The 15,395-nt window shown below is 43.4% G+C and overlaps 1 protein-coding gene across 2 annotated transcripts in view; it reads right to left on the bottom strand.

Moving 5' to 3' along the window:
- The window catches only part of IFT81 (intraflagellar transport 81), a 251,786-nt gene that overhangs the window by 194,337 nt on the left and 42,054 nt on the right, over positions 1–15,395 (bottom strand). For both annotated transcript variants that reach the window (XM_069755306.1, XM_069755309.1), the window contains exon 3: positions 10,602–10,705. In XM_069755306.1, the coding sequence (XP_069611407.1) occupies positions 10,602–10,705 (104 nt within the window). The remainder of the gene's footprint in view (positions 1–10,601; positions 10,706–15,395) is intronic.

Genomic DNA, 15,395 nt, shown 5'->3' on the forward strand with positions numbered 1-15,395 from the left:
GCAGCTTCTCCCTGGCAGCTCCTGCTATGATCGCACACACTGAGCTGTGTGTGCGATGACAGAGGAAAAAAACAAAATGGCCGCGATCTCCTCTCACAGCTGTGACGTAGCAGCCCAGGGGGCGTGCCCAAGTCACAGCTGAGAGGCAAGAGGAGCGGTCGGAGCCCGACTGTTGGCTCCTATGCCCATGGCTGCCGTAAGTGAGGTGTGCAAGTGTCGTGCCCAGACACTTACACCCACACTAATGAAAATGGCAGCCTCCAGTAGCAAAAGTAAAAATGAATAAATAAAAAAGTATTAAAGTACTACATTTACTTTTGTATTAAAAATAATTGATTATATAATCAATAATTATTAATACAAAAACTAAAATCACGGCACCCTCCCTTTAATTACATTAGAGCTTAGGGCTGCAAGTATTGGGGGAAGGAGACATTGTTACAGGTGAACTCCCAGGCAAGAAAATACATAAATTACAGCTAATAGAAACCAGAGAACAGTTACATACATCAAATGGCATATTATTCAAATACAGGACAGGGCAAAAGTACAGATCATGACAATCCCTTCCCCTCCCAATTTGTGTACGTACCAGGGACCTCTACAGGTCGCTGGTTAAGTACACACAGGCAGAGCGTAACATACATGTGGCTTCATGCAGCCACGAATTGGCATCGTAGCTCTCCCACATCATTGCCCAGGAGAACATCTGCAGGCAGACCACCCATCACCCCAACCACACATCGCCTGACCCCAAAACCAAAGTTCAGATCCACAGTGGCTGTGGGAATAGTCCTCCATTGTCCACCAGCCAGTTCAATGACAATCCCAGGTCCTCGATGGATTGCCTCAGGCCGAACCACTCGGGGATCAGCCAGTGTGAGGAACGCCCCTGAGTCACAAAATCCAATAAGTCTCTGTCCATCCAGCACGACCTCCTGCAAGTGCTTACCTCGATGAGCAGAAGTCGTCATAGCTGCAGGTCGCACACCATAAACTCCTAGTGGTGCAACATGGGTGGGTGAGGCACAAGGCCAGTCCTCCCGTAGTGGTGACACGTAGTCCTCCATGGCACTTGGCTGTACATAATTAATAATACGACTGGGTACAGGATCAATCCTCATTTGAACAGCTGGGCAGGAGGCTTGCAGATGCCCCGGCTGTCCACATCGATAGCATCTGTGCTGGGTCTCACTCCATCCAAGGCGTCCTCTTGGGCGAGGGGTAAGGGAACCTGGAGGCCGGCCCCCACCTGAAGGTGCTGTAGGGTTTTGAGGACCACTCCTCCATGGGCTGGCTGGGCATGAGGCCTGCAGATGCCCCAGATGCCCACAACCATAACACCTGCGCTCTGCTACTTCCTCTCCTCGTCGTATTCCAGAAAACGCAGTAGAAGCAACTGGAGGCACATTTACACGGGTATCAGCATGAGGTGGTGGCTTAGAGGAACGGGGAACAATGGGGACAGAAGAACAGGGGGCCACCGATGTTGTGGAGCTGGTAGGCCTCTCTCCATCCTCCAACAGAATCCTCCACTGAGGCTTGATGGTGAGAGCCTCATCAGCTAGAGCTGCAGCTTCCTCCACAGTGGCTGGTCTCCTCTCACGCACCCATTCCCGGATCTCAGCAGGGCACTTGAAGTAAAACTGCTCTTTTAAGATAACCTGGAGGAAGGTCTCCCAGGTTAAGGCCTCCTCTGCCTCCAGCCAGCGTTGACATATTTGTTTGAGTCTGTGGGCATGCATCTTGAAAGACACTTCCTCATCACAGGTTAAAGTACGGAACTGAGTCCTGTAAGTGTCTGGGGTAACAGCATAATGTTCTAGAATAGTCCGTTTAATCTCCGCATACTCACAGTTTCCCTGAGGGTCCATAGCTCTATAGGCTGCGGCAGCTCCACCCTCTAAGAGCCCCACCAGATGTCGGACTCGGTCCCTTTCCGGGACTTCCATTAATCGACACTGATGCTCAAAGTCCTGGAAGAAGCCCTCAATGTCGCCTGCAGCCTCATTAAAGGGCTTGAAGTCTTTGCGGGACACTCTGGGGAGTTCCCTCATGGTGGGTGCTGGGGTTAGAGTCTGTCTGGAGCTTCTAGCTGCTTCCAAAGCGATCTGCCTCTCCAGCAATGCCATCTCCTGAGCTCTGTCCTCGGCTCTGTGAATGGCCTCCCTCTCCTCGGCTCTGTGAATGGCCTCCCTCTCCTCGACTCTGTGAATGGCCTCCCTCTCCCTCTCGGCTCTGTGAATGGCCTCCCTCTCCCTCTCCTGAGCTCGCTGAATGGCCTCTTTCTTATAGTCTATGGTGGCCTCTTCTCCCAGCAATGCCAACTCCTCCTCGTACCACACAACCCACTGACTTTTTTGGGTATTTACCTCCGGCTGCAGTCTTTCCTCCATTTTCTGTGAGGATCCTTCCTCAGCGTCATCTTGCAGGCGAACTCCTTCCAAAGCCTCAATAAGCTGCTCCTTGGAGAGTCCCTTAAAACGGACTCCTACTTCACGGGCCTTTGATTGTAGGCTCCCCAAAGTCCAGTTCTTGTACTCTGTGGTGTTGGTTCCCGATGTTGATGGGCCTTTGTCCTCCATTCCTTCTGCTCTGGTCCCTCTGCTGCCAACCAGTTTGTGACGGGGTGTACGGCAGAGCAAGAAGGGACAACAGGCCGAGGGATGATTCAACAGATTTATTATCAAGAACGCTGGAACAACACATGCAGGTAGATCTACAGAGCCCACAATTAGTCCAACGGAACAGGTTCGAGGGCACCTCCCGATAATCCTTGTGCCAGCTAACAAAGCAATAGTCCACACGAGTCCAAGGGATCCCAAAACAATCTCACGAATAACGAGATCTGTCCTCAGCTCAAGTCTCGCCCAGTTCGCTTCTGCAGTCCCAGATGGGCTTGGGGTCTTGCCTCAGCTAAGAATCCCCACTCCTTCTCCTTCAAAGATCAACTCACATCTGATCTCAAAATAAGAATGGATTGTCTGGACTCCTGGGATCCGCCCATGAAGGGGGGTAGGGGTCACACCTTCTATTCAATGGTTGGGTCCACCAGAAGATTCTAGACTGGTGGGCTCCGCTTAATCTATGTAGTATGTACATTTGACTAGCCACCTGCTGTGAGGAAGAATGGCTATTCCTCCACTAGTGATGTTGACAAAGCTTAATTACATTAGAGCTTAGGGCTGCAAGTATTGGGGGGAAGGAGACATTGTTACAGGTGAACTCCCAGCCAAGAAAATACATAAATTACAGCTAATAGAAACCAGAGAACAGTTACATACATCAAATGGCATATTATTCAAATACAGGACAGGGCAAAAGTACAGATCATGACAGGCACCTTACGGTGAAGCTATGCCTCCATCCCAGATTACTGTGCCTTTTGTGCTATGTCCTTTTATATGGCCTCTTTTTTGGTGAATCTGACGTTACTGCAGTAGCCAATGTGCTCATGTGGTTTATTTTACTTCCAGAGATATTGGGATTTTAAATTTAATTAGGTTATCAATTCACAAATATTGTCTGTCACTTCTGAAACAGCTTTTCAGCAATTTATCAAAAAATGTAATTTCGTAATTGATTGGACAGGTTGAGAAAATGACATTACATCATCAGTTTCTGAGAAGCAAATGGGACTATGACAACTTCCTGGACACCAAACATCACAGAAATAAACAGAGAAAAAAAGAAAACCATAAATAAATATTTGCTTATTCCCGCAGTGTGACAAGAGCTGTGCAAAACTGGAAAAGGTCGTAAATGATTTGAAAAATAAAAGCATGCAGCAAAATTAGCAACTTTTTTTACAACATAATTCTGCCACCTATCTCTTACTAGAGCCACAGCAATCAAAATATTTTACAATTGTAAGATACAATGATCTAACTCAGAGTTGTTTCAGAACACATTGGCAAGACCAGACACTTACAATTTGGTAAGCTACTAAAGTTCATTTCCTCCCAGCATCAGGGCTCTAAGTGCAAGGGTAGGCTCAAAAACGCTATTAACCTGCAGATTAGCCCCATTATAGAGATCAGCAGGTTTTTGCTATGTAATCTGAAGACAGCATGCGGTAAGGGTTAGGCCATGTGCACACGTTCAGTATTTTTCGCGTTTTTTTCGCTATAAAAACGCGAAAAAACGCTTACATATGCCTCCTGTTATTTAACCCCTCTGTGACCTTAGACGTACTATCCCGTCGAGGTGCCCTGGGCTTATCTGACCCTGGACGGGATAGTACGTCATAGCCGATCGGCCGCGCTCACGGGGGGAGCGCGGCCGATCGCGGCCGGGTGTCAGCTGCTTATCGCAGCTGACATCCGGCACTATGTGCCAGGAGAGGTCACGGACCGCTCCCGGCACATTAACCCCTGGCACACCGCGATCAAAGATGATCGCGATGTGCCGGCGGTGCAGGGAAGCACCGCGCAGGGAGGGGGCTCCCTGCGGGCTTCCCTGAGACCCCCGGAGCAACGCGATGTGATCGCGTTGCTGCGAGGGTCTCACCTCCCTCCCTGCTCCCTCCAGCCCCGGATCCAAGATGGCCGCGGATCCGGGTCCTGCAGGGAGGGAGGTGGCTTCACAGAGCCTGCTCAGAGCAGGAACTGTGAAGCCTGCAGCGCTGCATGTCAGATCAGTGATCTGACAGAGTGCTGTGCAAACTGTCAGATTACTGATCTGTGATGTCCCCCCCTGGGACAAAGTAAAAAAGTTAAAAAAAAATTTTCCAAATGTGTAAAAAAAAAATTAAAAAAAATATTCCAAAATAATGAAAAAAAAAAAAAATATTATTCCCATAAATACATTTCTTCATCTAAATAAAAAAAAAAAAAAACAATAAAAGTACACATATTTAGTATCGCCGCGTCCGTAACGACCCGACCTATAAAACTGTCCCACTAGTTAACCCCTTCAGTAAACACCGTAAGAAAAAAAAAAAAAAAACGAGGCAAAAAACAACGCTTTATTATCATACCGCCGAACAAAAAGTGGAATAACACGCGATCAAAAGGACAGATATAAATAACCATGGTACTGCTGAAAGCGTCATCTTGTCCCGCAAAAAACGAGCCGCCATACAGCATCATCAGCAAAAAAATAAAAAAGTTATAGTCCTGAGAATAAAGCGATGCAAAAATAATTATTTTTTCTGTAAAATAGTTTTTATCGTATAAAAGCGCCAAACCATAAAAAAATGATATAAATGAGGTATCGATGTAATCGTACTGACCCAAAGAATAAAACTGATTTATCAATTTTACCAAACGCGGAACGGTATAAACGCCTCCCCCAATAGAAATTCATGAATAGCTGGCTTTTGGTCATTCTTCCTCACAAAAATCGGAATAAAAAGCGATCAAAAAATGTCACGTGCCCAAAAATGTTTTCAATAAAAACGTCAACTCGTCCCGCAAAAAACAAGACCTCACATGACTCTGTGGACCAAAATATGGAAAAATTATAGCTCTCAAAATGTGGTATTGCAAAAAATATTTTTTGCAATAAAAAGGGTCTTTCAGTGTGTGACGGCTGCCAATCATAAAAATCCGCTAAAAAACTCGCTATAAAAGTAAATCAAACCCCCCTTCATCACCCCCTTAGTTAGGGAAAAATAAAAAAAAATGTATTTATTTCCATTTTCCCATTAGGGCTAGGGTTAGGGCTAGGGCTTGGGTTAGGGCTAGGGCTAGGGTTAGGGTTAGGGCTAGGGTTAGGGTTGGGGCTACAGTTAGGGTTGGGGCTAAAGTTAGGGTTAGGGTTTAGATTACATTTACAGTTGGGAATAGGGTTGGGATTAGGGTTAGGGGTGTGTCAGGGTTAGAGGTGTGGTTAGGGTTACCGTTGGAATTAGGGTTAGGGGTGTGTTTAGATTAGGGTTTCAGTTATAATTGGGGGGTTTCCACTGTTTCGGCACATCAGGGGCTCTCCAAACACGACATGGCGTCCGATCTCAATTCCAGCCAATTCTGCGTTGAAAAAGTAAAACAGTGCTCCTTCCCTTCCGAGCTCTCCTGTGTGCCCAAACAGGGGTTTACCCCAACATATGGGGTATCAGCGTACTCAGGACAAATTGGACAACAACTTTTGTGGACCAATTTCTCCTGTTACCCTTGGGAAAATACAAAACTGGGGGCTAAAAAATAATTTTTGTGGGAAAACAAAAAGATTTTTTATTTTCACGGCTCTGCGTTATAAACTGTAGTGAAACACTTGGGGGTTCAAAGTTCTCACAACACATCTAGATAAGTTCATTGAGGGGTCTAGTTTCCAATATGGGGTCACTTGTGGGGGGTTTCTACTATTTAGGTACATTAGGGGCTCTGCAAACGCAATGTGACGCCTGCAGACCAATCCATCTAAGTCTGCATTCCAAATGATGCTCCTTCCCTTCCGAGCCCTCCCATGCGCCCAAACGGTGGTTCCCCCCCACATATCGGGTATCAGCGTACTCAGGACAAATTGGACAACAACATTTAGGGTCCAATTTCTCCTGCTAACCTTGGAAAAATACAAAACTGGGGGCTAAAATATAATTTTTGTGGAAAAAAATTTTTTTTATTTGCATGGCTCTGCGTTATAAACTGTAGTGAAATACTTGGGGGTTCAAAGCTCTCAACACATCAAGATGAGTTCCTTAGGGGGTCTACTTTCCAAAATGGTGTCACTTGTGGGGGGTTTCTACTGTTTAGGTACATTAGGGGCTCTGCAAACGCAATGTGACGCCTGCAGACCATTCCATCTAAGTCTGCATTCCAAATGGCGCTCCTTCCCTTCCGAACCCTCCCATGCGCCCAAACGGTGGTTCCCCCCCCCACATATGGGGTATCAGCGTACTCAGGACAAATTGGACAACAACTTTTGGGGTCCAATTTCTCCTGTTACCCTAGGGAAAATACAAAACTGGGAGCTAAAAAATAATTTTTGTGGGAAAAAAATTTTGTTTTATTTTTATGGCTCTGCATTATAAACTTCTGTGAAGCCCTTGGTGGGTCAAAGTGCTCACCACACATCCAGATAAGTTCCTTAGGGGGTCTACTTTCCAAAATGGTGTCACTTGTGGGGGGTTTCAATGTTTAGGCACATCAGTGGCTCTCCAAACGCAACATGGCGTCCCATCTCAATTCCTGTCAATTTTGCATTGAAAAGTCAAACGGCGCTCCTTCCCTTCCGAGCTCTCCCATGCGCCCAAACAGTGGTTTACTGCCACATATGGGGTATCAGCGTACTCAGGACAAATTGGACAACAACTTTTTGGGTCCAATTTCTCCTGTTACCCTTGGTAAAATAAAACAAATTGGAGCTGAAGTAAATTTTTTGTGTAAAAAAGTTAAATGTTCATTTTTATTTAAACATTCCAAAAATTCCTATTAAACACCTGAAGGGTTAATAAACTTCTTGAATGTGGTTTTGAGCACCTTGAGGGGTGCAGTTTTTAGAATGGTGTCACACTTGGGCATTTTCTATCATATAGACCCCTCAAAATGACTTCAAATGAGACGTGGTCCCTAAAAAAAAATGGTGTTGTAAAAATGAGAAATTGCTGGTCAACTTTTAACCCTTATAACTCCCTAACAAAAAAAAAAATTGGTTCCAAAATTATGCTGATGTAAAGGAGACATGTGGGAAATGTTACTTATTAAGTATTTTGTGTGACATATCTCTGTGATTTAATTGCATAAAAATTCAAAGTTTGAAAATTGCGAAATTTTCAAAATTTTCGCCAAATTTCCGTTTTTTTCACAAATAAACGCAGGTACTATCAAAGAAATTTTACCACTATCATGAAGTACAATATGTCACGAGAAAACAATGTCAGAATCACCAGGATCCGTTGAAGCGTTTCGGAGTTATAACCTCATAAAGGGACAGTGGTCAGAATTGTAAAAATTGGCCTGGTCATTGACGTGCAAACCACCCTTGGGGGTAAAGGGGTTAAAGTGTATTCCGCATTTCTTGTGCAAATGTTGCTTTTTTTTCCTGCAAAAAAAAAAAATCGCATTGCAGAAAAAAAAAGCAACATGTTCATTAAATTTGCGGAATTGCGGGGATTCCGCACACCTAGGAATGCATTGATCTGCTTACTTTCCACATGGGACTGTGCACACCATGCGGGAAGTAAGCAGATTATGTGCGGTTGGTACCCAGGGTGGAGGATCTCCTCCACGGACTGGGCACCATATAATTGGTTAAAAAAAAAGAATTAAAATAAAAAATAGTCATATACTCACCCTCTGATGGCCCCGGAGTCTTCCCGCCTCTCAGCGGTGCATGCTGCCGCTTCCGTTCCTATAGATGCTCTGTGTGAAGGACCTGCGATGACGTCGCCGTCTTGTGATTGGTCGCGTGACCGCGACGTCATCGAAGGTCCGGAACATACACACCATCTATAGGAACGGACGCCGCTGAGGAGATCGGCTGTCTGCAGGTAAGTATAACCATTTTTTTTTTTTTATTATTATTATTTTTAAACATTCTATCTTTTACTATTGATGCTGCATAGGCAGCATCTATAGTAAAAAGTTGGTCACACTTGTCAAACACTATGTTTGACAAGTGTGACCAACCTGTCAGTCAGTTTTCCAAGCGATGCTACAGATCGCTTGGAAAACTTTAGCATTCTGCAAGCTAATTTCGCTTGCAAAATGCAAAAAAAAAAAAAACGCGAAAAAAACGGGGAAAAAAACGCAAAAAAAAAAAAAAGCGGATTTCTTGCAGAAAATTTCCGGTTTTCTTCAGGAAATTTCTGCAAGAAATCCTGACGTGTGCACATACCCTTAAAACACAGATTTCAGCATGGCTCTCTTATCAAGCTACAAGGTTTTGTTTGCTTACAATGATTGCTTTAGCACCAGTAGCTTATCATTGTTGGGACTAGCTGGCATGTGAGCTCTGGTCCGACAAGCCGCCTCCTGTGATAGGCACCGCACTGTCTATGCTCTTTGGGCAAAAACTGCCTGGTGGGGGCGGGGGCAGCTTTCACAGCCCTGCTTCATACTAAATCTAAAAGCGCTGATTATTTGAGAACAGCTGCACCCAGTAATGCAAGTGATACATCCTTGAATTCAGCTTCTTTGCCTACATCATGCTGCTTTCAGATGAGGTAGCAAAAACCTGCTGACACATTCCCTTTAATAGCATTTTTTGTCTAATAGTCTGTAAAAGGCATAGAGTGCAATCTATTGTTAAATAGCATATGACCTTCCTATTAGACTTTGGAAAAAGCTTAGATAATTCTATGCAATCATTTCAATATATTAATAATAACAGCATTATAGTAAACAGCTATCATTTCTTATTCACTGCATAAACACTAAAGTATCCAATGACATGTTACAGAGGTGAGGTGATGCACTGGTAACGACCCTTTTACTGAAAATAATCATGGAATCAAAGAATGTTACAGTTGGAAGGGACCTCATTTGGTCCACACACCCGCCCCCTCCCCGTACAATTAAGGATTCACTAAACCATCTCAGACAGATGTCTGTCCAGCCTTGGATTTGAAGACTTCCTTTGAGGCAGAAATTCGTGAAAGCAGATTCTCATGCAGATCAGCATCTGGACCATAACCTGGAACAGCTCATTTACATATAAAAATCATGTTTTCTCTTGAATAATCAGATCAGAGATATCAAGGTTTTCCCTAACAAACAGGCAATCCCCATATGTATTCAGGCTGTCTAGCAGCCACAATTCATGCTGCTGGGGCGACTCAAACATAATCTTCGATCACGCCCAAAGTACTCGGAGAACACTCGAGCGTGCTCAGAAAACCCGAGGAATAATAATAATAAACTTTATTTTTTATATAGCGCTAACATATTCCGCAGCGCTTTACAGACAGAGTACTCTCGCTCATCACTAAGGCTATGTTCACATTTGCGTTGTGCGCTGCTGCGTCGGCGACGCAACGCAAACAAGAACGCATGCAAAACGCATTGTTTTGCGACGCATGCGTCCTTTTTTTGCCGGATTTTGGACGCAAAAAAAAAAAAAGCATCTTGCTGCGTCCTCTGCGCCCTAACGCTTGCGGCAAAAAAGACGCATGCATCGCAAAACGCATGCAAACACATGTCCATGCGCCCTCATGGTAAATATAGGGGCGCATGGCGCATGCGACGCAGCCCGGCAGAACGCTAATGTGAACGTAGCCTAATAAGTACCTATCTCCTGTACCAGAATTAAGTCAAAATCATTCTTTTTAGAATTTTGACAGGCCTCCAATTTTGCCAAAAATCGATACTCAATTTTTAGCATGACGTCTTTTTTTTTTTTTTTTTTTTAAATTTTCACTTAAAAAAAAAAAAAAATTCTGCTACCGGAGATAGCGAGAATCATAGTAGTTAAAAATCTCTTAGTTTTTTATGTCACACTAGCACAACAGCCGTGATCATAGCCACCGTTGACCACCGTTTTGTTTTCCTTGCCAATTTCACTTCATTTTTACAGTGTTTATTTATACTCTTCATGACATAAAAAACTGTAAGCATACTTCAAACATGTGTACATGAATATGGGAAAAAATTATATTTGGATCCATACAAGTGTGTTTATTTTAACTGGACATCTTGCAAATTTTCATAATGACTGATACCTACATGTCTCCCATGTTTCCTGGAGGTTTATATTTCAGGACACCTAAAATGCTCAACATCCTTTTAGCTGTTTGATCAGGCATTTCTTCACGAATGTCAAGGGAATGCTGTAAAGGTAATTAAAATAAAATGAGTAACATATTCTAAACTTAGAAGCCATACATTAAATGCATTAAGTAGCTCCTAAAGGGAACCTGTCAGCAGGATTGTGCTGGATAACCTATAGACACTGTCAGGTTGGCTCCATTATACTGATTAAAATGATACCTTGGTTGATGAAATCCGGCTTGTAGTTGTTGTTTAATCTTTATTTTCAGTTTTGAGTTAATGATATGGTCGTGCTTCGGGGCGGCCTGTGGGGGGGTCTTCATGTGGTGCTCTGATTAGGTATTCATCAGTATGGCTTCTGACAGGTCATTGAGCCCTCAGTGACCTGCCCCCTATTTTACATAATGAATATTATATATATAGAAAAAAAAAAAACACACCCTCAGCAGGCAGGTGCGGCAGTGGCGCCTGCGCTGCAGCATGATCCGGATCATACTGCAGCACAGGCGCCGCCGCCTGCCCGCTGAAGGTTCTTTTTTTCTATATATAGTATTCATTATGTAAAATAGGGGGTAGGTCACTGAGGGCTCAATGACCTGTTAGAAGCCATACTGGTGAACACCTAATCAGAGCACCAAATGAAGAGACCCTCCCCATTGCCCCCCCACAGGCCGAAGCACGAGCATCATTAACTGAAAAATAAAAATAACGATTAAACAACAACCACAAGACGGATTTCATGAACTAAGGTATCATTTTAATCAGTATAATGGAGCCAACCTGACACTGTAGGTTACGCAGCACAATCCTACTAACAGGTTCCCTTTAACCACTTTCTGACAATGGACGTAATGATTTGTCCATGTGGCCTAGGTCTATTTGACCATGTACGGATCATTACGTCATCGCCCACGCACACGGGGTGCGTGGGTGATCGCCACTGGGTGTAAGCGGATTCTGACAGCTGACCATAGACCACTCCCGGCACTTTAACCCCCGAAATACCGCGATCGAACACGATCGCAGCATTTTGGAAGCCGACAGAGGGCTGACAGCCCCTCTTGCATCAGAGACCCCACGGCGTGACACGGAGTCCCGATCATTGCCATGGGGTCTCGATCGTTGCCATGGTGACCCGATGTCATCATGACGACACCCGGGTCACCAGAGCTAGGAAACTTGGTGATCACTTGCAGTGCATGATCGGGAAGTCTCTCTGTCAGTGCAGAGCTGACAGCTTCTATAGCATGCAGATGCTGCTTCATCTATATGCTATAGAAGCGATCAGACTGCAAAAAATGATTGTTCCATAGTGGGAAAAAGTAAAAAAAAGTTTAAAAAAAATTTAAAAAATAATTGTAAAAATATTTATTAAAAAAAAAAATCCATTTATTCTATCTCTAAATAAATGTTTGAATGAAAAAAATATAAACAATAAAAGTACACATATTTGGTATCGCCGCGTCCGCAAAAAACTGATCTATAAAACTGTCCCACTAGTTAACCCCTTTAGTGAACACCATAAAAAAAGAAAAACCAAGGCAAAAAAACAATGCTTTATCATCATGCCGCCGAACAAAAATTGGAATAACACGTGATCAAAAAGACAGATATAAATAAACATAGTAACATAGTTAGTAAGGCCGAAAAAAGACATTTGTCCATCCAGTTCAGCCTATATTCCATCATAATAAATACCCAGATCTACGTCCTTCTACAGAACCTAATAATTGTATGATACAATATTGTTCTGCTCCAGGAAGACATCCAGGCCTCTCTTGAACCCCTCGACTGAGTTCGCCATCACCACCTCCTCAGGCAAGCAATTCCAGATTCTCACTGCCCTAACAGTAAAGAATCCTCTTCTATGTTGGTGGAAAAACCTTCTCTCCTCCAGACGCAAAGAATGCCCCCTTGTGCCCGTCACCTTCCTTGGTATAAACAGATCCTCAGCGAGATATTTGTATTGTCCCCTTATATACTTATACATGGTTATTAGATCGCCCCTCAGTCGTCTTTTTTCTAGACTAAATAATCCTAATTTCGCTAATCTATCTGGGTATTGTAGTTCTCCCATCCCCTTTATTAATTTTGTTGCCCTCCTTTGTACTCTCTCTAGTTCCATTATATCCTTCCTGAGCACCGGTGCCCAAAACTGGACACAGTACTCCATGTGCGGTCTAACTAGGGATTTGTACAGAGGCAGTATAATGCTCTCATCATGTGTATCCAGACCTCTTTTAATGCACCCCATGATCCTGTTTGCCTTGGCAGCTGCTGCCTGGCACTGGCTGCTCCAGGTAAGTTTATCATTAACTAGGATCCCCAAGTCCTTCTCCCTGTCAGATTTACCCAGTGGTTTCCCGTTCAGTGTGTAATGGTGATATTGATTCCCTCTTCCCATATGTATAACCTTACATTTATCATTGTTAAACCTCATCTGCCACCTTTCAGCCCAAGTTTCCAACTTATCCAGATCCATCTGTAGCAGAATACTATCTTCTCTTGTATTAACTGCTTTACATAGTTTTGTATCATCTGCAAATATCGATATTTTACTGTGTAAACCTTCTACCAGATCATTAATGAATATGTTGAAGAGAACAGGTCCCAATACTGACCCCTGCGGTACCCCACTGGTCACAGCGACCCAGTTAGAGACTATACCATTTATAACCACCCTCTGCTTTCTATCACTAAGCCAGTTACTAACCCATTTACACACATTTTCCCCCAGACCAAGCATTCTCATTTTGTGTACCAACCTCTTGTGCGGCACGGTATCAAACGCTTTGGAAAAATCGAGATATACCACGTCCAATGACTCACCGTGGTCCAGTCTATAGCTTACCTCTTCATAAAAACTGATTAGATTGGTTTGACAGGAGCGATTTCTCATAAACCCATGCTGATATGGAGTTAAACAGTTATTCTCATTGAGATAATCCAGAATAACATCCCTCAGAAACCCTTCAAATATTTTACCAACAATAGAGGTTAGACTTACTGGCCTATAATTTCCAGGTTCACTTTTAGAGCCCTTTTTGAATATTGGCACCACATTTGCTATGCGCCAGTCCTGCGGAACAGACCCTGTCGCTATAGAGTCACTAAAAATAAGAAATAATGGTTTATCTATTACATTACTTAGTTCTCTTAGTACTCGTGGGTGTATGCCATCCGGACCCGGAGATTTATCTATTTTAATCTTATTTAGCCGGTTTCGCACCTCTTCTTGGGTTAGATTGGTGACCCTTAATATAGGGTTTTCATTGTTTCTTGGGATTTCACCTAGCATTTCATTTTCCACCGTGAATACCGTGGAGAAGAAGGTGTTTAATATGTTAGCTTTTTCCTCGTCATCTACAACCATTCTTTCCTCACTATTTTTTAAGGGGCCTACATTTTCAGTTTTTATTCTTTTACTATTGATATAGTTGAAGAACAGTTTGGGATTAGTTTTACTCTCCTTAGCAATGTGCTTCTCTGTTTCCTTTTTGGCAGCTTTAATTAGTTTTTTAGATAAAGTATTTTTCTCCCTATAGTTTTTTAGAGCTTCAATGGTGCCATCCTGCTTTAGTAGTGCAAATGCTTTCTTTTTACTGTTAATTGCCTGTCTTACTTCTTTGTTTAGCCACATTGGGTTTTTCCTATTTCTAGTCCTTTTATTCCCACAAGGTATAAACCGCTTACACTGTCTATTTAGGATGTTCTTAAACATTTCCCATTTATTATCTGTATTCTCATTTCTGAGGATATTGTCCCAGTCTACCAGATTAAGGGCATCTCTAAGCTGTTCAAACTTTGCCTTCCTAAAGTTCAATGTTTTTGTGACTCCCTGACAAGTCCCCCTAGTGAAAGACAGGTGAAACTGCACAATATTGTGGTCGCTATTTCCTAAATGCCCAACCACCTGCAGATTTGTTATTCTGTCAGGTCTATTAGATAGTATTAGGTCTAAAAGTGCTGCTCCTCTGGTTGGATTCTGCACCAATTGTGAAAGATAATTTTTCTTGGTTATTAGCAGAAACCTGTTGCCTTTATGGGTTTCACAGGTTTCTGTTTCCCAGTTAATATCCGGGTACTTAATAAACATGGTACTGCTGAAAACGTCATTTTGTCCAGCAAAAAAAGCCGCGAGCGCTCACAGTGCTAGCGGGGATCTCACCTCAGCTCAGCCCGGCTGGAAACAGAGCCTCACTGACCGGAGGTAACATCTATGAAGTCACCCCCGGTCACTGACGCTGCGTTCCCAGCAGCTCATTCACCATTGGTTCTCAGCCTGGAAGGTCGCATCTTGGCACTGTCCAGGTTGAAAACTGATTATCCCCCAGACATGGATTACAGTATGGGACAGAACGACAGAGGTGAGGAATATTGTTGATTTTTTATTTTTGTTTTATTACAGGAGAACGAACGAGGGCTTCGGTGGAATAGGCCTTAGGTGAGTACAACTGTGTTATTTTTAAATAAAAAAGTAAATCTGTGTTTTGTTTTATTTCTAATAAAAGATTTTATTCTGGCGGTGTCTTTATTTACCATATAACTATAGGATTAGTAATGGATAGGTGTCTTATAGACGCTTCTCCATTACTAAGCCGTGGGCTTGATGTCACCTGACAATACAAAGATGACATAACCACACAAATATGATCACCACTAGCCATCACTACAGGGCAAGTGGGAAGAGCTGGGCAAAGCGCCAGAATTGGGGCATCTAATAGATGTGCCTTTTCTGGGCAGCTGCAG

This window comes from Ranitomeya imitator, chromosome 1 (assembly GCF_032444005.1).
Source record: "Ranitomeya imitator isolate aRanImi1 chromosome 1, aRanImi1.pri, whole genome shotgun sequence".
In the NCBI taxonomy this organism is placed as follows: domain Eukaryota; kingdom Metazoa; phylum Chordata; class Amphibia; order Anura; family Dendrobatidae; genus Ranitomeya; species Ranitomeya imitator.